The following is a 25,971-nucleotide window of genomic DNA, read 5'->3' as shown; positions in this document are numbered from 1 at the left end:
CTCAAACTATCTGGATGGAATTGAGGTCAACACACTCTTGTGAAGCTCTGGCTTGCAAAACAGTTCCTGTGCGATGAACACACTAAAGTCAAAGCTGCACGTGCAAAGTGAAACAATAGTTTCAGGGCGACACATCCCCAGCAGTACAGCACATGCTTATGATCCAGAAAGCCCTGTTCAAATCTTGGCATCCCAAAAACGCTTCATACAAATAAAAAGAAGCCACATTCTACACTATGACACAAAAATCATACATCAAGTATAAAACAATGTGTAAGTTAAATCGACAATTTAAATGTTATAATATGTAATACACATTTACAATCCATTTTACATTCTTAGAAGTTAACCCATTTTTGATTGAAGTACTTCAGAAGGATCCCTTTATGAGTAAAATGGGGTAAATAATCTCCTAGTTGGTCATCTGCACTCTTTATTAATACAAAAAGCTGTAAACATATAAATGGCAACCTACAAAACATGTGTTTTTAAAAACAGCTGAGAGACCCAAAAGATTTGGATTAATAAATTAATCTCAAAATGGCGTTTGAGAGCCCTCATTTATAGTAAACGGCCTTTCTCTGTTTGTGCGTATGCTACCTGTGTGAACATACTTACATCCGAGCATGTGTGTGTGTGTAGTGCCTGTGTGAACATACTTATATCCGTGCATGTATGTGTATGCGTGTGTATGTATGTGTGGAACCTGGATGTATACACTTACATCCATGCATGTGGCTGTGCGTGTAGAGACCAGAAGCTGATGCCAAGTGTTTTGGGTCTCTCACTAAACCTGGCTAGGCTGGCTGGTCAGCAAGGTCCACAGATCTGCCTGTCTCTACTGCCCCAAGTGTTGGGGTGACAGACTTGCACCGCCATGCCCAGCTTTTACATGGGTGCCAGTTATCTGGACTTAAGTCTTCATTCTTGCATGGCAAGCACTTTATCAACAGAGCCATCTCTCCAGTCCATACACGGTTAAAAAGAAGTTTGATGAACAAAATATGTATATTTCAAACTGACACACCACATAAAAATCTACCTCATTGTCTCACTGTCCGATGAATTAGGTTCCCTTGACTGCTATCATGGCGGGAAACAGGTCTCTAAATTAATATAATAAGACCATCACAGATGTCTGCTGAACCAATATCTTAATATGCATGTGAGTCACAACTTGGCTAATGGCATTTTAAGAGACCCACACATATAATGTCTTCCTCTAATTGTCAGCTTTGAGCCAGAAATTATGGAACTTAGAATTATGAAGGATGGAAAGAATTATCAATCTTTAAATCCCCTGCATCCAGATTTATTGCCAACACATTCATTAGCACATCACTTTCAGGCAGACAGCCTCCTGGCTGGGACCTCATGCTTCTAAAGGATCCCAGTGGGACTCTTCCATGCACGTACCTGTACCTCTCCTCCTGCAGAGTCTGAGAGATAAAGCCATATTCTCTCTTAAACTGCACCTTCAGTGCCTCGATATCCTCTGCCAGCTGGACCTGGGTATCCTTGATCTCCCTCAGTCCCTCTAGGATCACGGCAAGCTTCCCCTGGCTGTCCAGCGTGCTGGCCCCGCCAGCCCCAAAGGACTGGTTCCCATTGCTGTCAGCCGAGCCTGACGTGCCGCTAGAACACTCGTCATCGCTGCCATACTTGGGCTTGTTCACAGTGGTCGCGCTGCCCCCGTAAGCCCTGGGGCTGGCCTCAGGCCTGAACTCTTCCAGGGAATTCTTCAAGTGAGCGATGTTGTCAGCACTGCCAAACTTATTCCGGATCAAGTTGGCAAACTCTCTGGACTTATTGAAGACAAACACGGGGGGCGTGAGGGATACCCCTGGCATGCTCGATTTACTGCTCTCCAGGCAGTGGGGAGCAGTTCGAGATTTCACTTGGGCATCCTTCAGAGAGTGGTGTATTTCCTTCAGGCTGTCTTTAGAAATGTCCTTCGAGCTTCTGGAGGCGCCGTTCTGTTCAATCTCCCGGAGCTTCCTGTGGTACTGTTCCAACTTCTTCTGCAGCTGGGCAATTGAGTGGGCTGACTTCTGGTTCTTCTTCTCAAAGACCTGCTTGATGCGCCCGGCCTGCTGCTTGTCTGCACTGCTGACCAGTTTCAGGTACTCGGCCACGTTCCCGTCTCGGGATGTCTGCTCAATTTTTATCTGCTCGGTGACCTTTAAGATTTTCTGTTTCAGGCTGTCAGCGTTGAGTTTGACCTTGTGGAAGTCCAGGATGCCATCTGGGACATCGAAGTTGAGGTTGGTGTCTGACCCCCCTCGGCGTATGCTCAGGGGTAGGCTGAGGGTATTCATGTCATGCCGTTCTACCTGAAAGAGAATGAGGAACAGGTTGACCACCTGGAGTAAATGACACGTGCATTGTGACAGAACAGTCAGGGCACATGTGGCACATGTGGGAAGCCCTAGATTTCCCAGCTGCTTGCGTCACAAGGTGAACACTCCATGCTACGTTCCCAAGCTGAAGAAGGAAGGACAGCCCCACTCCCTATATCTGTGTGTGCTGACATACTACCTAGATGTGAAATCACATCTCCAACCTCTCCAGATCTGCCGTCTGTAGGTGGTGACGTCAGCTGCCAGGGTATTTCTATGCAGGCTGGAATGAGGAACCCACTGGGAAGCTTGCCAGGCCCCTCGCTGGGTACTCCACTAGGGGCAGTGCCTCTAAATCAGAACTCAGTCATTTAACAAGACAGGGAAAAAGAAAGAAGGAAAAAAAGAAAAACCTTTAGCAGATACATCCATCAAGAAAATTATGTTCCTAACAGAACCATTAAGTAGACGTGACAGAACTGTATGGTGCATGATTAACTGTGATAATTGAATAAAATCACAGCATCTCTATATGAAAACAAATAACTCCAAACTCCAACCGCAGTGACTAAAACAAGTGAAAGAAGATGATGGTGCACTGCATCTCAGCCTTCCCAATGCTGTGACCCTGTGACCCTCATGTTGTGGCGGGCCCCAACCATATGATTATTGCGTTGCTACTTCGTCACTGTAATTTTGCCACTGGTATGAACTATAGTGTAAATTTCTGATATGCAGGATATTGTGATATATGCGACCCAGAGGGGTCGCGACCCACAGCGTGAGGACCACTGTGATAATGCACTGACAGCCTGATACTGCTTTCTCACTCCCAGGTTCACCAGACAAAGAACTATAAAGCAGCATAGTTTGTGCTCTAAAAGGGAAGGGCAAAACGAGGCCTTGCACTAAGCGTGCTGATGTGTTCATAGAGAGTATCTTGTTTGAGCCTTATTACCAAGCGAGGCAAAGAACATGCTAAAGCCACACACATGTAGAGACTGTGAAGCCAGGGTTTGACTCCAAGCCAGTTTTCACCCCGTTACACTGACACTATAATCAGAGGACTGAAGAAAAGTGAGCCACTGTTGGGTCTGAACACAATCTCCATTTATAATATCTGAACTGGAACATACCAGTTGTTGAGGTAACCTTGCACTGATAAGAATAACGCCTTGGTGTTACCCAACCGGGGATGAGGTAACCCTTGGCAGAGGTTACCTCTTCCTGCATTGTAAAAGACCAGAGAGCTAGCAGCGAAAGATTAGTAAGGGATTAAACAGACAGACCTCACTGTGTTCGAGTGACCCAGACTCACTACAGATCATTTTCAACATGAGTGTGAAGCCTTTGCCATCATCCTGAATACTGCCCAGTGCCTTATGGGGAAGGATGGAGCTCAACAGTAGGCAAAGGTTGGCAGGTATTGCCTCCTAGGAAACGTGCACAAGTTTGTTAGTGTTTTCTCTTGGCCCGTCTTCCCTCACACAGTTGCCATGAAGCAAACTCTTGACTCCAGATCAGGGCTGGAGAGATGGCTCAGCGGTCAAGAGCACTGTCTGCTCTTCCAGAGGTCCTGAGTTCAATTCCCAGCACATGGTGGCTCACAACCATCTACATTGGGGTCTGATGCCCTCTTCTGGCCTGCAGGTGTACATGCAGTTAGAGCACTCATTCATAAACATAAGATAGGTAAATTATTTGTAAAGGAGGACAGAGGAACTGTGACTCTGGTTGGCCAGGAAGGAGGAGTGTCAGGTAGTTGGTGATCTTTGGGTCCAGGAGCGTGGTCACAGAGAGCATCATGGAAGGTAAACTCGGCTCATGTCTGAACTGGAACAGCAACACACTCATCCTAGAAAACGATGATTTGAGACAGGCAGGGTAATTCACAGTCGCTGTACGACCAGTGAGGCTGGAAACTGAATTTTGCTGGAGATAAGAGCTGATCATACTTCCAAGGAACTGACTGAGCTCCTGAGGCCTCACAATTGAAATCGCACCACCCAGGCTCTGCAAGGCCCCAGCTCTCCTTTCAAGCCTCAGCTGCATTGGAGGGATGTCACTTATCCTAAGCCAGACAGCAGAGAGTGGAGAATGGGAGCATCCTACGGTCTGTCTCAGTGTCTGCTGCCCCCCCTTCCTTATCGAAATACTACTGTGCTCTAAGGGCCACTCAAATGCCTCTTTCCCCAAGCTTTCCCAGCGCTGCTTTTCTTCATGAGCCGTCTTAGTGCCCTTTATCACGTGGTCCTACTTACCGCTGCTTTTCCTGCCCGTCTGCAGCAGAGTGACATGGGAGAGCCGATGCCACAGTTGCACCCAGCCTCGACCCGCACTTCCTTTATTCTACAAGGGGTTGTCAACAACTGACCAACTGGAGTGACATCACTCTTTATTTCAAGGAGTCTATACTGACGTCACTCAAGGTACCCATAACTTGAGTAAAAAACACAGCCTCAGATGTTCTGGCCATACAGCCCTGATAATTCTAGGGAGAGCTGTTTCCAAGGACCCAGGCTGTTCCAAGTAGATTTAACTGAAAGGAAACCTGAGCGTCACTGTGTGACGATATACACAAACACAAATCAGGACTTTCAGCTTTTAAATGAAGTATAACCCACACTCAGGAAAGATCATGGGATGTAAGTAAGGGTAAAACACGATGAACATTTACAATCTGAACATGGGCTTTCTCAGTGTCTGCTACCCTCCTCCCTACTTCTTATCAAAGTCCTACCGTGCTTCTAGGAGCTGCTCAAACGTAAATACACCGAGTTTAAAGCAGGGCAGAAGCACTCCCAGACCCGTGTCAATCAACAGCTAGGGGAATACAAGCAGTGTCCATTAGTTTGGCCTATTTACACAACATTCTTGTCAAATCCCCCCTCCTTGTTCTAGCCCTCTTGAAATTCAAAGATAGGTCATATTAAGTGACATCTATCTATCTCTATCTATCTATTTGTCTGTCTGTCTGTCTGTCTGTCTGTCTGTCTATCTATCTATCTATCTGAATGAATTCTCCTACTGTCTCTGAAGAGAAAGGTTTCATGGTTTACCTGGTAAATTTCATCAGCAGGGTTATCATCTGTTCACCTTTCTTAAGTTCTCCACACCCCTGGGCTGGTCAGCCACCCAGGTAGTCCCAGTGCAGTGAGCCCAGTTCCCTCAGAGACTGCAGGTCCGGGGCAGCTTTATATACAGGGGCTTGTTTACTCCCAGGAGGCCAGTTGACTTTTGCCTTACTTTACAGTGGAAACAATGCTTGGCATGTCCTCAAGATTCTGGGTTGGGGAAAGAAAGAGCACTTGAAGCTCAGCTGGGTCAGTCCCACTGCAAGCCTCAGTTAAAAATGGCTGAAGACTAACACAGCTCTTTGGAAAGCACATTCTGGTCTTCTATATAAAGCCTGACCATCGAGCAAAGGAGAGGACCAGGTATACATGGCTTGGTGACCACAGGTTCCCTGGGTATTAACTGGAAAAACACGATTGTGTGAGGAAGAGAGATGAGCCCCTCCCTGCTTTGTTTATCTTGGAATTGGCTCCGGGCCCCTGGATGGTGCAACCTGCTTTCAGAATTAGGCTGTGGGAGGAGGTCAGAGGTTCCCGGATCACCTGAGCTCAGCATGTATATGGACTTGTGCATGGGGGAAAGTTGGTTTGTTCCAGCACTGACTATTTACTAACTGCATGTTTTGGGGTAAACTGAGTCACATCTGTGTGATGCTCTCACCCAATCTATTGAGCAGAGTGAGAGAATGGTTTTCATACTCGCCATGACACTGGGATTATAGATGTGTGTGCACAGCCATACCCTGCCATTTGTATGTGCCAGGGATTTCAAGTCACATCCTCATACCAGCCACTCTTACCCACAGTCATTCCCCAGCCCTTCTTTAAAGGCTCTTTGTGTCTGTGTGCAGAGGAGGGAGGCAAGGAGAAGAAAAGTTGTTTTTAGGAGCTGTGGCAACATGGAAGAGAGTAAAGTGTCATCATGTGCTGAGTGTCTCCCCAGATTATACAGCAGTGGGGCTTATTGGTTTCCAGCCCAGCTTCAGGGTTAGTGAAAAACCCCGTCTCAAAGGAATAAGGTGAGGACTAAATGAGCATGACATGCGAAGTTCTCCTCCAGTATACACACATACACACTCAAGAGAGAGAGACTCCATTGTGAAGAGTAAATGGATAATGAATAGTTAAAGAACCCTGGCACACAGAATGGCTTCAATCAATGTTTCTTGTCATCTTTCTAATTTCATTTAAAAACATACCTTTATGTAAAATGTGAAAGAAAAACAAGCACCATTGTATTAACAATGGCTATTTTTGCAACATGGGGTTACAAGGGTTCATTTATAAAATCATGCTTCTGGATTAGCCCATTAGAAAAATAGAGCCAATGTAATATTGTCTTGGCAGGAAGAGTGGTTCTTTTTTTTTTTTAAATGATGGCTGGCTCTTCCAGTCCTCCCACAACAACCTGGCTGCTATTACATGGATAAAAGGCAGACCCTCAGCAGCATCCTAGTGAAATACCATTCCTAATTGTGTTTTCTTCCGGCAGTGGAGACATTTCCACTGCTACCTCAGTGTTCTAAAACAAAGGCAGAGGAAAAGGCTAAGCCCTAGACAGACGTCAAAACCTGACCCTGAGTCATCTCTGCAGTGAGCACAGCCTCCCAAGGTAACTCACATCCACCCCAAATTTTGTCGGTACAATGTGGTCCTCACCAGCGAGCTCAGCGCACACCACTTAGGCTTGCTGGGATGCATCTGGCCCCCTGGTCCCTACAGGAAGAGATCGGCATGTGCTAGGACATTGCAAACCCCGACAACAACGCCAGCAGGAGATGGTGGCTCCTGTGCACTTACTCTGATTAGCATGTTACTCATTCCCCACAGGTCCCTGTGCCCGTCTGAGGTGTCGGAACCACAGGAGGAAGGTTATCGTGGTTCTGCTGTCGTGGATGCAACCATGGCCATGCTGGCCTCACAGAAGTACATTTTCGTACTTGAGAGTGGGGAGTTAGAGGGAAGGCCACCCCACATTCTCAGCCCCTTCTGCATGTGATGGATTCCCTTCCTGCTCCCCTGCCATGCCATCTGGCAGTGGTGGGAAATCACCAGTAGGATGCTGGTGCCACAGCTCTTGGACCCCTGATGTCTCCGTTATCGTGGACTAAATGTATCTCTTTGTAAGTCAGTCAGCATCACAAGGAAAGGCGCAGTAGACCTCTACTCACAGAATTCCGACAAAGAAGGGGCGGGGCCTTCCAACAGGCAGCCTAAAGGTGCAGATTCACATGCAGGCCACAAGGGACAGTGTGGTCAGAGTCCAAGGATTTTTTGGAGGGGGGTGTGGCCAGACATCTCATTGCTCTTACTGCTTTTACTGTCCCTTGTCTTAGCTGACTTCTGCATCTCAGGTCTAGAGTTAAGGCTATTCCTACACTGTGCCAGTCAGAATGTGCAAGGCTTTGCCATGGTAACAATGTCAAAATCTCAGGTGCTCCCCTCCCTCATTTCTGTCTCTTTTTCAAAAGTCTATTTCTTGCTCATAACAGCAGCTCAAGTCAGCCTCGGGACCCGGGCGGTGCTGGAGCCCACACCATCTGGAATGCTGTTGAGTTGTACAACTAATTCCTTGCTCTCTCTGAGGTAGATTCTTCTGGTGGTAATAATTTTGCAAACGAGGGGACTAGGCACAGAGAAGTGAGGTAGGCAGCACGGTGCATGGCTAATGAATGGAAGGGCCGGGATGGACGCCCAAGCCTGTGCCTGCTTCCCTAACACGACTGAGTAGGTCTGCACGCACCAGGCGCAGTGCTAAAGCTTTTTAAGCATCCATATATCTTTCACACTAGCCCTCTTTTATGAGAACACTGAGGCTTACAAAGAAAATATATGTCTCCTGAAGCCCAGGGATAATACACAGTTTATCTGGATCTCAACTTGGATTTATGAAATACTCAAGGCTGACTGTGTAAAAACTTACTCTGTAGTGCCCTTAACATGGCTGCCTGGGCTTGTGTGGGCTCTGGGCGTGATTGAGACTCCCATCAGGAAAATGTCTTTTATCACCAATTCTGGACTTAGAACTTCCAGTGAGAGGTCCACCGGAGCTCTGGTGTTGCTTTCTGCCATGTTCCCATCTCTGGCTGGACCCGTGTTGTAACACATGAACAGTGGTTTAGGCCAAATGACAAAGTTTACTGCTTTTATGGCAACAATACCCAAACATCTCATCTAACCGAGAGAAGAGAGTGAGACAGAAGTATAAGGGAAAGAAAGGAAACTAAGGGATGGAGGGGAAGAAAGAAAAGAGGACTTGGCAGTGTCTACATGGCCATCAAGTGAGGGCCTGGGGTCTAGGAATGGCACCCAGCATAGGCCTGAAGAGAGGTCAAAGGTCCTTTCCCAAAGTGGGACAGAGGAACTGTACAGTGTGGGTGCCTCTGGGTTCTCCCTCCCTACCCAGTAGTAATGCGTGCTGTATTCGGTCAGTTTTCTTCTGGCTTGACACACACCAGAAAGCTGTCTAGTGAGGCCCTGAGCATGGAACTGAGGGAACTTAACGAAATAACAGAACCACTGCAGCAAGACAAACTTGCTAGGCACTTGGCTTTCTCGATAACTGAGAGAATGCACTAAAATCGTAATAATCACCACACCACACCACACCACACCACACCACACCACACCACACCACACCACACCACACCACACCACCTCACCACATGACACAACCACCACTGTACCACCACCACCACCACCACCAACAACAACAACAAGAAAACAACTGAAACCTTGGCAAGCCTCTTGAGACATATGGCTGCATTCACAGGGACACCTGCTCAGAAGACCTCATACCTGCATTCTCTGGAAGAAGGCCATTCCCTCCCCACATGCCCCAAACTGATAATCTTGAGGATCCTCATCCAAAAGGACATTCTATTAGGGAAGTTCCTTTGTCTCTCGTATGTTTGCCTGGGCAAGAACGTTTCTTCTGATTGTCCCCGTCTGATGACAAAGTAAGGGCACTGTGTGCAGCCCCAGCTCTGCACCGACCCTGGCACTAGCACGTTTCCTGTTGGCACCCCACTCGCCCTCTTAGATCGCTGGAAGGGGAGCCTCTGGAGGGTCAGAAGCCGCACTGCCCCACTGCCTGGAGGTAAGGACCTGCCGCACAGCTGGAGGACGGGCGCCTTCCAGGCCCCATCCTCTCTCCATAGACTGTACAAGCGAATACTGTAGGGATGTGTGAGGCCGTGTTTAAGGCTCTCAAAGGCAAATTCTTCAAGCATCCTTGAGCGCTTACAAACACTTGATACTGTAATTACAAATAATTATCTTCTCATTAAGCCTGTACCAGTCAGCACCGCTGATCTACTTCAAATTACATGCACTGGAAGATACACACGTTTCTTCAAAATGGTTTATAACTCACACTTTGAATTCACACGAACTAATCGGTGATGAAATTCACCCGACCTGATAAAAATTTACTGTATGCTAAACACACAGGAGAACGATGAAGTGAGGAAGATGGCTGCCCCTAGGTGGCTGAGCAAGGGAGAGTGATGGTCAGGAAAACTTCTAGCGAGGAGCAGCCTGGGCCTTTGGTGAAACCTGCAGAGCTCACAGGCAACACCCACAGAGAATGCTTCTAGGAAGTCTCTTGAACTCAAGCAGACCTGGGAGGGGATAGAGTACTAGTATCTGGCCCTCTCTTCCCCAGGCGCTGAGGCCTGAGGGAAGGGCTCACAGCTCCTCTCAGGAGACGGTGGACAGTCAGTCACTAAAGATGAAGCACTAAACCCAGAGTGAGTGAGAACTGAAGCTTGTAGTCCCTGGCTCAGAATGAAGGGAAGGAATAAATGAGAAGCCCTGGTCTCTGACTTGTGCGGGCCTTTCCCACTAGTCTTGTGCAGGCTCACTGGATTGTGGCTGGCAGGAGGGGAGGCCAGTGAGCAAGGGAAGATGGGAAAACCATGCTCCATGCCTAGAGAGGCACCCTCCAGGAAGCACATGGGAAGTGGCTATAGAAGGTTCTGGAAAACAATCTTCACAGCCCTTAGCCAATGGACAGAGCAACAAGGCCAGTCCTAGGGGGAGCAGTTTTGCCTTCTGTTAGGACAGGTGGCCTGTCCCTTTCTCCTGCAGTGTTATTTGCAGCCTCCTTTACCCCCAAACACACAAAGTGGGAGCTCTTGGGAGAGATCTGTGCTGCCTTCAGCCCTTCAGCATTGAGGCCCCCAAGATCTGTGCAGCATCTTCCCGCCTTAGGCACACCCCACAGCACAGCCATCCATCGTGTGAGACCTGGAGACTGTCTATGTGCAACCACCAGAATAAGGCTGGAGCGGGTGGGACACAAACCTATTTAAACCTCACAGCTCCCTAAGTAGCTGCCGCTAGCTCTACTGCGTGCATCTAAACTTGGGAGGCCCGAGATAACTGTGGTTACAGCTCAAAGACGCAGAGCGGAGATCTTTACCAGTGTCTAGGTTTCAACCTTCATCCCATTCCATGTGTCTGATGAGCAGCCAGCCCTGAATACTCCATGTTGGCTCCCCAGCCCAGCACGGCCTCCCATGCCTCTGTGCCAACTCACCAACACACCTTTCAAGGCCCAAGTCTAACTCGGACCCTCCCAAGGAGCTTCTCCCACGCTCACAACCAAGTGGAATTAATCACGTCCTCTGTGCTGCACCCCGAATTTGCAATTGCCTCCTTTACAGCATTTATTCTGCTATGTATGGTGAGTGTTTGTGTAACATTTGCTCCCTCAACATTTGGAAGCCTCCCTGAGGAAGGATCATCCAATGAGCCACCTGTCTGCCCACACTGTTTCCTCAATAGAACCTCTGTGTTTGTTGAGTGAATCAGTGGTTGACAAACAGCCAACTGGGGCAGCTGGTCGGGCCTCTTGTTTACCCTTGCTCAGCTGCTTGCAATGAAATCAAGACGAACCTGTGGCTGAGGCTGCGACATGGCTGTAAAGGCAACATGGCTTTCATGCCGGACTGAGGGACCGGTCATACTCAGACACCAAGGAAACCAGCAACTCTCTCATGGCTCTCCTCTGCTCCAAGCAGCATATAGGGGCGGTCAGCTACCAAAGGCTGTTTTGTTTTGTTTTTAAATATATTTTTTAGATTTAATTTTAATTCTGTGAATGTATGTGTGTCTATGTGTAGGTATGCAAGAGTACACAAGAATGCAAGAGCCCAAGGAAGCCAGGGGCATTGGATTCCCTGGAAGGGGAGTTAAAGGCAGTTGTGGGCTGCCTAATGCTAAGAATCAGACGCAGGTCCCTCAAGATCAGAGTGCACTCTCCATCTCTAGGCCACCTCTCTGGTCCCTGAAATGCTATTAAGAGCCACACTGTACAAAATATGCAGGCAGGACCCCTCCCTTCCTAAGAGGCATTTCCCTGAAGGTACTATTATAATTAATGCTGAGAACCCAGGGGCTCACTGTATCCAACACATCTGAATGTTTTGACTCAACCTATTTTTTGTGATAAGGAAGCAGTCTTGTATTAATCAGAAAACGTTAAACTTATCTAATGAACCAGGAAGACTATTAAATATGGTGGCAACATGGATAGAGCCAGAGAGAATAGTAGTGTATGAAATAAGCCAGGAATGGAAAACAAGATATGTGAGTTTGTTTATATGTGGAATTCTTAAAAATCCAAGTTCATAGATCTAGACAAAAGGAGAAGAGGGAATGGGGAGAGACTGTTTACAGGTATGATGTTACAGCCAGCCAAGAAGAACAAGTTACAGTATCCTATTACACAGAGGGTGATGATAGCAAACAGCCTAGAATCCCACTTTGTAGTTAACTAGGAGAGAGAATTTTGAATGCCATCACCACAAAGAAATGATAAATGTTTCAGATGAATAACCCAGTATCTCGAGTTATCATTACATAGAGTATATGCTGTATTCCTTAAAGACATGCAATTAGTTACATGTCCATGGACAAAACTGCCATGTATAGTTTGTTTCTTAGTAAGCATAACTCAGTTGAATATGACCTAAAAAATACAGGCACCCTAGGGGTAAGAGTGAAGAAGGTCAGTGCTGGAGTGCTTGCCTGCCCTGTGTGAGGCTTGAAGATCAAAGACAAGGACAGCTTACCATTACTTACTTGTTTGTTTATTTGGTGTGTGCACATGTCAGAGCACCATGGAGGTTGGAGGGCAACTTGTGGCCATCTGTTCCTTCCTTCAATTAGTGGGTCTAAAGGTTTGAATTCAGGCTATCAGAGTTGGTGGCAAGTGCTTTCACACTTCTTCCCATCCTACCAAACTTCCACCCCTTAAATTATCAGATTATTTGTGCCTGTCTAGCTGTCTGTCCGTCCGTCCGTACATCCATCTATCCATCCATCGATGTATCTCTGACAGCCTTTCAATCCTAAATCTAAGTCGGCAATGACATGTTTGAAGGAAAAAGGCAGAGATAATGAATGGCAGAGAAAGGATAGGATCTTAGAGAGTTCAAAATTATTATTATTATTATTATTATTATTATTTTAACAAAAGGAAGACAAAAAGAAAGCTATTAGGTTTCTAAGAACAAAATAACTTTTAAATGCTTAGTGTGCATTGTCTCAGTTTTGTCTTCAAGAACCTGAGACTAAAATTCAGACTGCCATTTTCTGGGTGGGAAGAGTGACAAGGCTTGTGTGGAGTCCTCAAGCTGGTGAATGGCAGAACTGAGGTTGCAGTTCAGCTACCTGTACCTGGATCCAAGGATCCTCTCCCTGTATTGGCAGCTAGAGCCTGTGCTCAGCCTATGGTTGGGCCTGCACATACACAGAATGCTTTACATAAGATAGTCCTTGGTGCCACGAGGCAATTACTAGAGCTGTTCTCAATCTGTTATTAACAAGGGAAACTAGCTTAAATCCCAAGATAGCTTGCATAATGAAAAATGCAGGCTACTTCTGCTCCAGCCACTGCTAATGACTCTCAAGGGGGGGGGGGGCACGAACTCCCCCCTCTGGCTGAGTTCAGATACGAACTTCCACAGCTACCAGCAGCCCGATGAGTGCAGGCTTTCTGCTCGCACTGTCACTGCACATTGAAGACACCAGAGGGAGGGGAGGGCTGTAGGAACACACCGGAGAGAAAAGGATCCAAAAAGAAATAAAAGACACCGTGAATTGTGGTTTTAAAAATAAACACCATATCACTGATCCGTCTTAAAATCCAAGTCTATATTTGTGTTGACTGTATTTCCCAAACGGAGGGGGCAGCCTGCCAGGGCCAACTCAGCGCTTGCAGTATCGGGCTGCTCAGATTTCTCGGGATGCCACAGCCATGTGTCCTAAGGTGAGGTCAATGACAGGTGGTGGCATAAGTAAGAGCCTGGGGCACAGATTTCTGAGCCAACCCATCTTGATTCAAGCGGTGCTCCTGCCATGTTGAGTTACCTTGTATAAGTTATTTCCCTCTACGCCTTAACCTCCTACCTGTAAAATGAGGGTAGCTACATCTACTCCATGGGGTGACTGTGAGGCCGTTGTGAACCAGGGCTTGTGAATGCTTAAACTGGCCTTGTGCAGAGAGAGAGGGCTGAAGATGTTGTGTTTCACTTACTAAGGATATCAATGCATTCTAGAAAGGCAGGGCCTTTGTTTGTGAAAGTCCAAAGCCAAGAGCAACAGCAAGACCACCACTGCCACTACTGCCAACACAAGTGTGCACACACATACACAAATATACATGCACACAAACACACAACGAGTAGGAAACTTCTATTGAATTGGGGTAAGGTACATGCATATGTACTGTGATGTAACTTCTGCCTTTCTGCATGAAAATATAAAATACTACTTACTACTCATTCAATGAATTTCCTGATTGACTGATGCTTTAATCCTGCTTGGAAGTGCTTTATAACTGGGAAAAGGTTAGCTTTTTTTTTTTTTTTTTTTGTCTGTTTGCTAACTATATCTGAAGAATGCTCTGCGGTTGTTCCCTGGCCAGCGGATCAACAAAGGATTGAACTTAGCCTTGCGGTAAGTCCACTGATGACGCCCCTCAGAACCCTTTCTAAGAAACTCTGACTCACCGCTGCCTTGCCAGGGAGGTTTAAGAATAAGGACTTGTTTGTTTTTACATGCAGAGATCAGAGAAACAAAACTTACCCTAAGACTTCCCACCCTAAGAATAATCCTGTGGCTTTTTTGTTTGTTATTTTTTATTTTGTTTTGTTTTTTAAAGCACAGCTTAGAAAGGACCACATTCAACAACACAAAGTATTCAAGACAATACCTTAAAACTAAAAATGTTATAAAGACACAGGACTTGGTTAAACCTTCCCCCTCCTTCTCCTGCAATGCCTGCTTTTAGTTAAAGAGTTCTCAGAGTCAGTTGCACTTTATTTAACTGACACTAAGAGGGAGGTATGCCAGGTGAGAGACTGGAGGCTCCAGATAACAGGAATTCTTGCCAAGTGAGAGTCAACATTTTAAAGTTTTGCTGGTTTTGTATTCTTGTTGACAGGGCTGTTGTTATGGTTTGGGACTGGAATGTATCCCAGAGGCACAGGAGCTGCGGGGCTGGTCTTGAGATGGTGGCACTTTTTGGGTAGGTGGGGAGAGGAGGGTTACAGCCTGGCTTTGCTTCCAGCCCAACTTTCTGCTTCCTGATCTACCAAGATGTAAGAAGCAGCTGCCTCACATAATGCCCAAGGCAATGCAGCCCTAGCCGCCATGCTTCCCTGCCAGGACGGACTGCCCATCCTCTCATAGCATGAGCCAACTAAAGCTCTCTTCCCTCAAGCTGCTTTTGCGGCAGCAACGAGCAGATATAATTTGAATTGTTGCCCCAGGAAGATACCTGACCTATAGGTGGACCAGCAGTCAGTGTTGCAGCTAACTGCGGACCCTCATGTGAGGAACCTGGAGGCTGAACTCTACAACCTGTAAGGTCCCTGCAGCAGCCCTCACAATTTGCAGTCTCGTAACTGAGGCAGAATTGCAGTGGTCTTATTAAATCTATTGAATTATAAGCAAATAATCTGCTAAAAATTATTAGCAAAATCATAGCAGGCTGGGTATGTGTCCTTTTGGAGTATCAGTGTTGCCAAAGTGAAAATTATGCAACCAGTAATTTAAATGCAACAAGTCAAGGAACAAATGAGTGCTACTATTTAACACCATAAAACAGTGGTTCTCAATCTGGGGGTCACACAGCCCTTTCACAGGGGTCGCCTAATACCATCTGGCTATTGGATACTGACATTACAATTCCTGACTGTAGTAGAATTATAGTTAGGAAGTAGCAATAAAACAAGTATGTGATTAGAGGTCACCACAACACGAGGAACTGCATTAAGGGGTTGCAGCATTAAGAAGGTTGAAAACCACTGCATATGATACTTGAAACACAAAGGTACACTCGGAGACTGGCATAGCAGTTACCCTTGTTGGAAGACTGAATTGCCAGCGGGAGGAGTGAAGGAGCATCAGGGCTCTGACAACACTGATCCAGATAGATGGCCGTTACTGCAGGCAGGGTTGGAATATCCAATCATACATTTACTGTAGATGCAGGATACTGTAAGTTATATTTCAAAGAAGCAAGATAAGCCAGGCGGTGGTGGCACACGCCTTCAGTCCCAGCACTCAGGAGGCAGAGGCAGGTGGATTTCTGAATTTGAGGCCAGGCTGGTCTACAGAGTGAGTTCCAGGACAGCCAGAGCTATGCTGTCAGAGAAACCCTGTCTTGAAAAACAAAATCAAAACAAAAAGAAGGAGAAGGGGAAGGGGAAGGGAAAGAGAAGGAAGGAAGGAAGAAGGGAAGGAAGGAAGGAAGAAGAAGATTAGACCACAAAAAATGCAAAAGCTGTCAAAAATCAAGAACTTTAATTAGCCTGTCAATGTGTATGGCATTTTAGTTTCCAGCATGTCCACAATGCTACCCGATAAACGTATGTGTGTGTGTGTGTGTGTGTGTGTTACCAGAATATAACATGTAAACAAAAAGTAATGGGCTTGGTAAGCTCTGCAGCAAGGCGCTAAGATTTGGGAGGTAAATGAGTGGCATTGGATGCAGACACAGAAATGTTTAATTTTAAATTCCGAAAACCAGCAAACCCCAACTACTACCACGCTGACACACTGGGCTGATGACTTGTTTCATTGCATAATAGTTACTTAGAGAGCCAATGTTTCTCAAAGAGGCTGGATTTCGCTAAAAAGCACACAGAGTACAATCAGGGCTTTATTTACAACAGACCCACTGTTTCTATGATAGCTGACAGAACTAAGTTAGCCCAAACGGGCCCACCAAAATTCGGAAGTTCTGTTTGAAAAAATGCCCTTCCCTCCACATCTGCTCTGTCAGCCAGGCAGCATGCGACAAATACGGGAGTCACAAAGAGGAAGGTGGGAAGCCCGGCCTGGGAGTGTCCACTGTTTGGGTGGAGAGAATTACATGTGCGTGGGGGGATGCCATAGGTGTCACAGAAAACGGACCAGCAGGGACACTATACGTAAGCCAGACGATTCTGTGAGGTTTACGGGAAGGAGGCACCGGAGACCCACCTGGGGGAGCTTGAAAAGCTACTGAGATGCACATGGCAGGCCATGGCTGTCATCCGAACGCTCAGGAGGCTGGACAGCACTGCCTCGAGCCTGAGATTGTTTTCACAAGGAAAAAAAAAATCCCCAAACTAAAAGCAAGGAAATAAAAGCAGCTAGGACAATCTAGCTAGGAGAACAACACATACACAAAAGCTACTACAGAGTCAATGTTTAGACTACTAGAAACTACTTAACATCTTTAACATTGAGTTGGCTAAATGGGCCGCTCTATGGGTGTGAAAGGTGAGGCAAGAGTTGTGATTTATTTGTATTCTCATATTTTGGTTTCAGTTCTTTCGGGTCTCTCTACGTAGCCCTGGCTGTCCTGGAACTCACCACGTAGATCAGTCTGGCCTCAAACTCACAGAGATCCTCCTGCCTCTGCCTTTTGAGTGCTGGGACACACCACCATCCTGGCCAAGGAAGTATACGCAGCAAGAAAGTTTGAAAGGAGGCCCATGACGGATGAACACAGAGCCTACAGGAGACGCTAAAGGCCATGTTACACTTCACACTGACCTTAGAAAATGTGAGAAACACAGAAGCTGGAATATCAAAAAATAAAAACTCCACATAAAACATAGCCTCTTTAAAAAATGTTTTTTGAGGTCAGTCACCTATGTTGCCCAGGGTGGCCTTGAACTTGTGAATTTGCATCAGCCTCCCATATGCAAGGACTACAGGTGTGCTACCATGCTCAGCTTCAGACAACCCAGGTTCTTAGCATGCAAAGTTCCAGAGCTGTGACTACACTGTATTTTAGGGGTTTCATATTTGGCTCGTGTGTTGTCAGTCATGGGCTTGATTTAGTCAATATATTCCTGTTTTACTGCATACCAAGGTTAAGCAGGCTTGTGTCTGGGAGTCAGGGATGATGTAAGTAGACCTACTATTAAAACACACACACAGAGACACACACTCACCTATACACACATACATCCACATACACCCATACTCACACAGCCCCCCCCCCCCCCCACTCTCACACACATGAAGCTAAGGTTAGCTCAGTTCCTACGACAAGAATACTATCTACCACATGACAGACAACAATTTTTCTTCCAAAACGCACAACTGGTAATTTAGGGCATTTCCACTTATTGTTCCCCTAGAGACTGTCTTGGTTCTTTCCATCAGGGGAAGGACAGATTATAAGGGTTCTTATTTTGGAGCAGAAGAACAGGCAGAAGTTAAAGAGGATTCTCCAAACGAAGGTCATTTACTTATGGACTACGAGGAAAAATCTCCGAGGCACAGCACATCCTGTTCCGCCTAAGCCGTGTGACAGAATGAAACCAGTGTGGTCCCCTATCTCCTCTGCTCAACTATGCACTAAGACAAACGTTCTGTCTGGAAAAAATTAAAACCCAGATTAGATTTATAAAGTGGAGGTATACTCTCAGGGAGACGTGATGGCTAGTGCAGACTGTCAGTTGGGCAGGAGCTGGGATCCACCTAGGAGACAGGCCTCTGGCACTGCTGGAGAGATCAGGAAGGTAGGCCTGCAGGACGCCTTTGAAGGGATGTCTTAATTAGGCTAATTGATGCCGGTTGGTCGGAGCTGACTGAGCCTGGGTTCATTGCTCTCCAGTCCCCTCCTGCTGCCAGTATGGACTACATTCTAGTACAGTGAGTTGAGCTTCTTCACCTGTGAATTGCTTTTGTCAAGGCTTTCTTTTATAATAGCAACGAGGAAAACAAAACAAAACAAAAAAAATCAGCGTAAGGCAGGGGGGGTGGAAGGCAGCTTGGAAGTTTTAATGGCAGATTCAGTTTTTCTTTGACTGGGACAGTAGATCAAATCACGTGTCTGTACCCCACTTAGAGTCCTAACTCCTCCAGGGTCTGCTTTGAACTTTTTATATAACTGCCTGTATTCAGAATTGTCACTTGAAAACCTACTGACTGTATGCCCCGAGGGAAAAATAGGCTTTCTTAATAGATTTTATTCATACCAGTTCCTTAAGGTGTATGAATGGTAGGCCTTTCCCCCCCTCCTTTCTTTGGCCTTGGGAAAGCTGATGAAGTTGACTCAAAGGCTTTGAACAATGTAATACTATCTACAATATGGTATGCTTCATTAATTCAGCTCAGTCCACCTACTTTATTCAGCATTTCAAAATGTTAGAGGACCATCTGTTTGATATTCATCAACCAGGAACATTATGAAACCTCGTTCAGCCCAAGATGTCAGCCCGAAGCTGATGAGCTGAAGTTTCTTTGGTCTCTGTGCTTTAGCCTCTGATGGCCTCCTCTTCGCATGCTGCCACACTGGCTTTATTAGTAAGATCTCCGTAAGTATGCCTGCAAACACCTCATTTCTCTGTCAAAGAGAAATGTGCTTGACTGCTTCTCATCCGGGGTAAATATGAACCCGACAATCAGTGAACACACACCTCATATCAAAGGGTTGACTTTAAGTGTTCAGTCCTATGCAATGAGAGACAGGGGTATGTTTATTTTACATTACAGGGCATATCTTTCAAAGGAACTCACCTCCTATGCATAAACACAGGGAAAGTGACAGCGTAATTAGGCAAGAACTAAATGACAAGCAGCTTTGGTACAATCATCAATTTCCCATTTATCCAACATCTTTCATCAACAGTTTCAATAAATCTTCCCAACTGTTCTTGCCCAGATTTGATTACCTCAAGCTCTGACATATCTGAGTGTCACTCCTTCAGTCTTCCAGGCTAATTTCCCCTCTCCCTTGACCACCACACCCACCACATTCTTTTTTTCTTTGTCTTCTATTAGCTCAACCTTCTTTTCTCTCGAGTACTGGTCTGGTCCAAATGCTCTCTACTGCGCAGCTGGATCACTGCCACGGCCTTTAGTCGTGTGTCCCCAGGCTGCTCCTTTCAACGGCCACACACTGTCTACAGGATAAAGTTCAACTTCCTGAAGTTGGACTTTAAAGGCCTTCATGCCCTGACCCAACCCTGTCTTTGTACACATTTTGTACTTTCTCCCTCTTGCCCAGCGCAAACAGCCTGACCCACTGACCCTTGTCCAGCCGAAGCGCTCTTGCCTGGGTCACTGCCACCTCTTACCTCACCTTTCTTGGGAAGCCCACGCAGACGTGTGGTCCCACCATGCCTTCCCTTAAGGTCTACTCGGTGCAGGGATGTTTGTGAACGATGGCTGCAATGCTAAGCTCCACATCAGGGCCTCCCTCACGTCCAGTGAGATCATCAGAGAGGCCTGGTAATAGTTCAGTGACCATAGGGAATGTCTGCACTAGAGCTAGGAGCTGCGGCGACTAGAACTCTCAAACCTTTAGCCACTGGGTTGTAAATACATTCCCATTTTCCGAGTTTTTAGTTGCATGTCACACTCTCCTCCACAATCATGCCACCATGAGAAGAAGGAAGCAAACATTCCACCCACCCCATCTCTTTCTGGGAAATACGGAACACTGAATGCAGAGCCCTGTACCCATATAAGCAAGCACTCCACCCCCAGACCTCTTTCTCTGTTACTTTTTACTTATTTTATTATTATTGGTTTTTTGAGACAGGGTTTCTTTGTGTATCCCTGGCTATTATGGATCTGCAGACCAGGCTGGCCTTGAACTCAGAGATCCACCTGTCTCTGCCTCCAGAGTGCTGGGATCAAAGGTGTTCCCCAGTACCACATGGCTTTACTTTTTATTTTGAGGTAAAATTGTCCAGGCTGGTCCTGAACTCACTATGACACCTAGGTTGGCTTTGCATTTGTAATCTTCCTGTCTCAGCTTCCCAAATAGCTGGGATTACAGGTGTGTGCCAACCAGGTCTAGCAATCTAGCCCTAGATCTTCCATATAGTTCTCAAGACAAACAATTCCAAGAGATCTGAAGATGAGCAATGAAGATCAAAGCATATGTAAGTCCTTGCCTCTTCTCCAATTCCTTGCTGTTGCTTTTAATAACCACAGTCTGCTTCCAACTCTGCTGCCACCACCACTGAGACCCCTGCTTCCGGTCTCGGAACCAGACAGCACCAATAACCACCTAGACCCCTGCTTCCGGTCTCGGAACCAGACAGCACAGACAACCATCAATAGCAAACCACTGAGATAGAGAGAGAAAGAAGGAGAGAGAAAAGGAGAGGGAGAGAGAGACAGAAAGAGAGAGAGAGAGAGAGAGGGAGAGAGAGAGAGAGAGAGAGAAACAAAATGCAGAAGAAAATGACACAGCCACTAAAGTGGAAATGGAGCTGAATGGCTACCAGAGGAAGTTGTCCAAGGCAAAGTGTTCAGACAGAAACAAGATGCCGAGTCGCACCTATGGTGCACATCCAGGGGGTAGGTCAGTGTAAATGTACACAAGTGCACTTCCTGCGTGTGTATGGAATTTTCTAGAAGGGTAGCCTAAGAATCTGGATTAGAATCACCCATGGGGAAATGGATTGGGAATCTGGAGATAAACACTTTGTTTCATATTCCCTTCACTATCACTTAGTTTTATATTTTAAAACAAAGCCCCTAGTGCCTACACTCTCCAGTGAGACTAATGGGCAAATACCTGTGAAACTTCATGAACGCATGCCAGACCTGTCCCTAACTCCTGCTAAGACCTTTTCACTCATAAGACCTTTTCATCCAGCAACGGGTCCTTGGATGGTGGGTCTTTTGTAGCTACAGGCCGACTTAATGATATTCTTTACGTGTTTGCCCTTAGAAAACTAACTCTCCTAAGAAGAGGTTTTTAAAATCCAGTTTCCAAAAAAGGAAAACCATGTCCTCAGACACAGCTCTAAGAAAGTTTATTGACGCTAAGCTGAAAGTGCCAAATCAGAATATAAATTTTCAGGTAAAAATCCCCCCAAATAGAGTATACGAACATTATGTTTTTTTTCTGAGCTCTTCACAAAATACTATTTTCTCCAGGTACCAATGCCACTGAAAAACGCTTCTGCTGAGGGCTTCCTTGCAAATGCTCCCAGCTTTGAATCTGAACTATGTGGGTAGCAATGTTTTCAATACAGACTCTTCACTGGGGACATCCACTGGAGCAAATCAATACACAACACATGTGTGCGTGCCCACACACACACACAGCACAAAGATGGGCCTGTCTGCAGTGCTGATGGACTCACTGTATTCGTGAATCCTGTAAGACTATAATGAAGCTGAAAAAACAAAACAAAACAAAACAAAAACCAACAACCTCACCTGGTGACATCATAGCTATGTTCATCTCATAGTACAAAACATTACTCATGTGTCTGGTGACACCAGTGTAAACAAGCCTACTTGGTTAGCAGTCATGGAAGAGTGTGACACATAGTCTCACTTGGAAATAAAGGGCTATGTTCCTGGTTTATGCACTCATGGTACTTTCCATCATTATTTTAGCTCACTCTTCTACAGATCACTGAAACTAAAAGTTAATTGTAAAATAGCACCAAGCACCGGAAGACCATCTAGAAGAAGGCATTTGTCACCACACGATCGTTCCACGCGCCTTATTTCTCATGAAGACCTTGTCCACTGGGACAAGACCAGCGAGAAGTCAGCAATGAGGATGGTCTCCATCATGGCAAGACCGAGGTTAATGTGTATGTTTGCGTCTCACCTGTTTCAGTTAGTATGTTTGTTGTTGTTTTAAACAAAAAGTTAAAGAGTAAAAACAAACAAACAAACAAACAAACAAACCACCAAACATCTTAAGACAGAAGAAAGCTTACGGAGTTAGAAAGTATTTTTCATATAGCTCAGAGTCCTTAACCCCTTTTATGGAGGGTCAAATGACGCTATCACAGGGGCCGCCTATGCATATCTAATATAAATATTTATTTACATTACAATTCATAACAGTGGCAAAATGACAATTATGAAGTAGCCAACAAAAATAATCTTCTGGTTGAGGGGTCGTAGCGTCCGGAAGGCTGAGAACCACTAGTATAGCTAGACAGTATCTCTTTTAAGTGTTATTTAAAAAGTCACAAAGTTGATGAACTTAAAAAAAAATGAGAAAATAAAGTGACATTAAGATCAGCTTACTATTGGGGAAAAAAAAGGCATTTTCCTGTAAATTTAGTAATGCCTAAGAGTCCAGTTCTTAAAAATAGCATCTATAGGGCTGTGCAGTGATGCCTCAGGCCTTCACAGACCCTCAGCAATGACTCACTCACTGACTCACGCAGGGCAGCTCCATTCATGTTGAGTGCCCTATACAGGGCACCATTAAAGTGAGAAAACCTTTGCTATTTTTTATTGTGCTTTTTCCATGTTTAGAAACATACACACAGACACTGCCATGGTACAACTTCTCACAGTATTTGAGAGAAGTACAACTTCTCACAGGCTTGTGCATGGGAGCACCAGGCTGTACCTCGCAGGCTCTTGATGTAGCAGGCTGGGTTACGAGGCTCGTGTGAGGGTACTTCATGATGTTTGCATGACGGCATCACCTGGCGAAGCATGTCTCAGAACCTGTCCCCTCAAGCCAGCCCTGGTGTCGGGACACAGGGTAGCGCCACATACCTTGGGTTGTGGCTAAGGACTGTTTACAGATAGCTCATTCAACTTTTGAGGGCTAAACTGTTTCGTTTGTGATTCCTAGGCTTTAATGTTTCTTCTGGACTTTCAAAATGGTTTCTGTGACAATAACTACCAAAAGTAAATAAATAAATAAATAAATAAATAAATAAATCAATCAATCGAGCAATAAATCCATGTCCTTAAGGTTGAAGCTACTTTCTCAGAAGTAGCTTCTGAGAAAGGAATAGAATTTTGTTCATTAAAATACATCCTGGTAGGTCTAGGACTTGGAAATGAAGCAATGCTAAAGTCAGATTAAGATAAATTAGAAATGTCTACATATAACTGATTCTTAGAACATCAAAACCTGTGAACACGCCCAACACTCCTGCTCAGACAAGAAAGTACATTAACAGTGTCCACAACAGCGCTGGTCGCAGCAAAGGCCAGAACAAACAAGGGAGGACACACAAGTAATCCAGAGGCCTTGAGCAAAGAGAGTGTGCATGTCCACACAAGTCCGTACGGATGCGTTTGCAAAGTGGAGTAACGTGGATGCGAGCGCCGCTGTTTAGCAGGGTAAGTGTGCGATGGAGCAGGGTAAGGAACACAGGCAGGCACTTGTTAAGCTGAGACTGGAACGGCATCAGTTTGAGAGAGCCTGGGCCACACCGTGAGACCCTGGCCATCACAGCGACCTGGTAAAACCCTTCCTCCAGAAAACAAACTAGTAAACAAACAATCCCCCCTAAACCAAACTAAGCCAAGCCAAACGCACAAAGAAAAACACATTCAGAATGACGCTGCATAAAGCTCAGATGCCAACTCCCCTTAGTATGAACACATGGGTGGTAAAAAAAGGTGAGCTAATGATTAACATGAATCTTAAGACAGAGAGCTGGCATCTTAGGGCTGGGAGGGCTGTGAAAAGATGCACCATCCGGAGAGAGGGTGACAGGTCACGTCTGAGAGCCGCCACTGGCTCTGAGGCATTTCCCTTCCTCTTTCCTGAATGCAGCGTGTCCTCCGCATAGTATTTAATGCTTTACGGTCATTTAAAAAAAAAAAAAAACAACTATGGAATAAAGTACTAGACTAAATGTGTATGAAGTTATAAAACAAGTAACATCTTTTCCTAATCCTAATGCTCTGTCCCTATAATTTTATTTTTATTAAAAAAATTTTTTTCGAGACAGAATCTCATTATGTAGCCCTAGATGTCCTAGAGCTCAAGACATAAACCAGGCTGGTCTTGAATCCACTGAGATCCACCTATCTCTGCCTCCAAGTGCAGGCATTAAAAGCATGCCACAAGGAAAATTATAAGGAAAAACAGTTTTTGTTATACATGGCATTGTGTAACATAATATATTTTCATCCAAGTACGATATATATCACTTGCTGAGCATATTCCCTCCATACCCACTTCCACTTTGTTCCCGGCTTTGCTTCTCCTTCTACGGCATTCATACATGCACGGTCTTATATATCTATATAAAAACCGGGAGCTAGCAGTAAGAAAGCATAGCCTGCCTAAGACAGGCTTACTTCACTTAAGCTGATTATCTCCAGTACAACTTAACCTTTGCATGATATTAATATTTAAATTACGACTGGGATATAAAGGCCCCTAGGCCACACCTGCACTTGGTCCTGTCTTTCTGTTCATTGTCCTTATCAGATCACATCCAGGAAAGTGGAGGATACAGTCAGAAGAAAGCCCTTGGCCACGGTGAAGGTGAATTGGCCCCCCATGACTACCCCTGTCCTGGTTAGAGAAAGTGAAGGGGCTGTATAGGTGGAAGGGATGGACGGGAAATCTCCAGAACAGCCTGTTCACAGTGGCTTGACAGTCCTACTCCCCATCTCTGAGAACAGCCCAGCACGCAGGGGAGAGGGGTGGCAGCTGAAACTCTTTTATGAGCAGTATAATCTAGGGAGCACTTTCCCTTTCGTTCCAACTGACACCATGCGTGCCAAGCTCTGTCGACTGCACCCCTCACAACGCTGAGGCTATGCGGTACTTTGCTGTCTGCTGGAACAGTCAGACCCTCCAGTTTGTCCTTTTCAAATAACAGAAATTTAATGTTCAAGATTCAAGGAGTTAACATCTCTGACTTGCTACTCTGCCTCACAACCATAGTTATCGTGGTTTTGAAGACCAGAGGAGAGCTATCAAGAGCAGAGCCTCCTTAAAAGCGCTTGATGTAAATCTTTGATTAAGAACCAACTGGAAAAAAAACCCCTCAGTTAAATGTGTTGAAATATTTTAATATTGCTGGGTGGTGGTGGTGCACACCTTTAGTCCCAGCACTAGGGAGGCAGAGGCGGGGTCTGAGTTTGAGGCCAGCCTAGGCTACACAGAGAAACCCTGTCCTGGAAAACCAAAAATAAATGAATAAATAAATAGTAGATAGATATATAAAAACAAACAAACAAATCTTAGAAATTAATATCTGGGGCTGGAGATATGGCTTAGTGGTTAAAAGCACTGGCTGCTCTTTCAGAGGACCCAGGTTCAATCCCAGCACCCACATGACAGCTCACAA

General features: G+C 45.7%; 1 protein-coding gene across 4 annotated transcripts in view; it reads right to left on the bottom strand.

The window, feature by feature from the left end:
• The window catches only part of Tmcc3 (transmembrane and coiled-coil domain family 3), a 251,773-nt gene that overhangs the window by 10,011 nt on the left and 215,791 nt on the right, over positions 1–25,971 (bottom strand). For all 4 annotated transcript variants that reach the window (XM_055627782.1, XM_055627781.1, XM_055627785.1 and 1 more), the window contains one exon: positions 1,417–2,333. In XM_055627782.1, coding sequence (XP_055483757.1) covers positions 1,417–2,333 — 917 coding nt within the window. The remainder of the gene's footprint in view (positions 1–1,416; positions 2,334–25,971) is intronic.

Source organism: Psammomys obesus, unplaced genomic scaffold (genome assembly GCF_907164565.1).
Source record: "Psammomys obesus unplaced genomic scaffold, mPsaObe1.curated_primary_1811, whole genome shotgun sequence".
Taxonomy (NCBI): domain Eukaryota; kingdom Metazoa; phylum Chordata; class Mammalia; order Rodentia; family Muridae; genus Psammomys; species Psammomys obesus.
The sequence above is the reverse complement of the archived record's forward strand: the minus strand, read 5'-3'. Positions and strand labels throughout refer to the sequence as shown.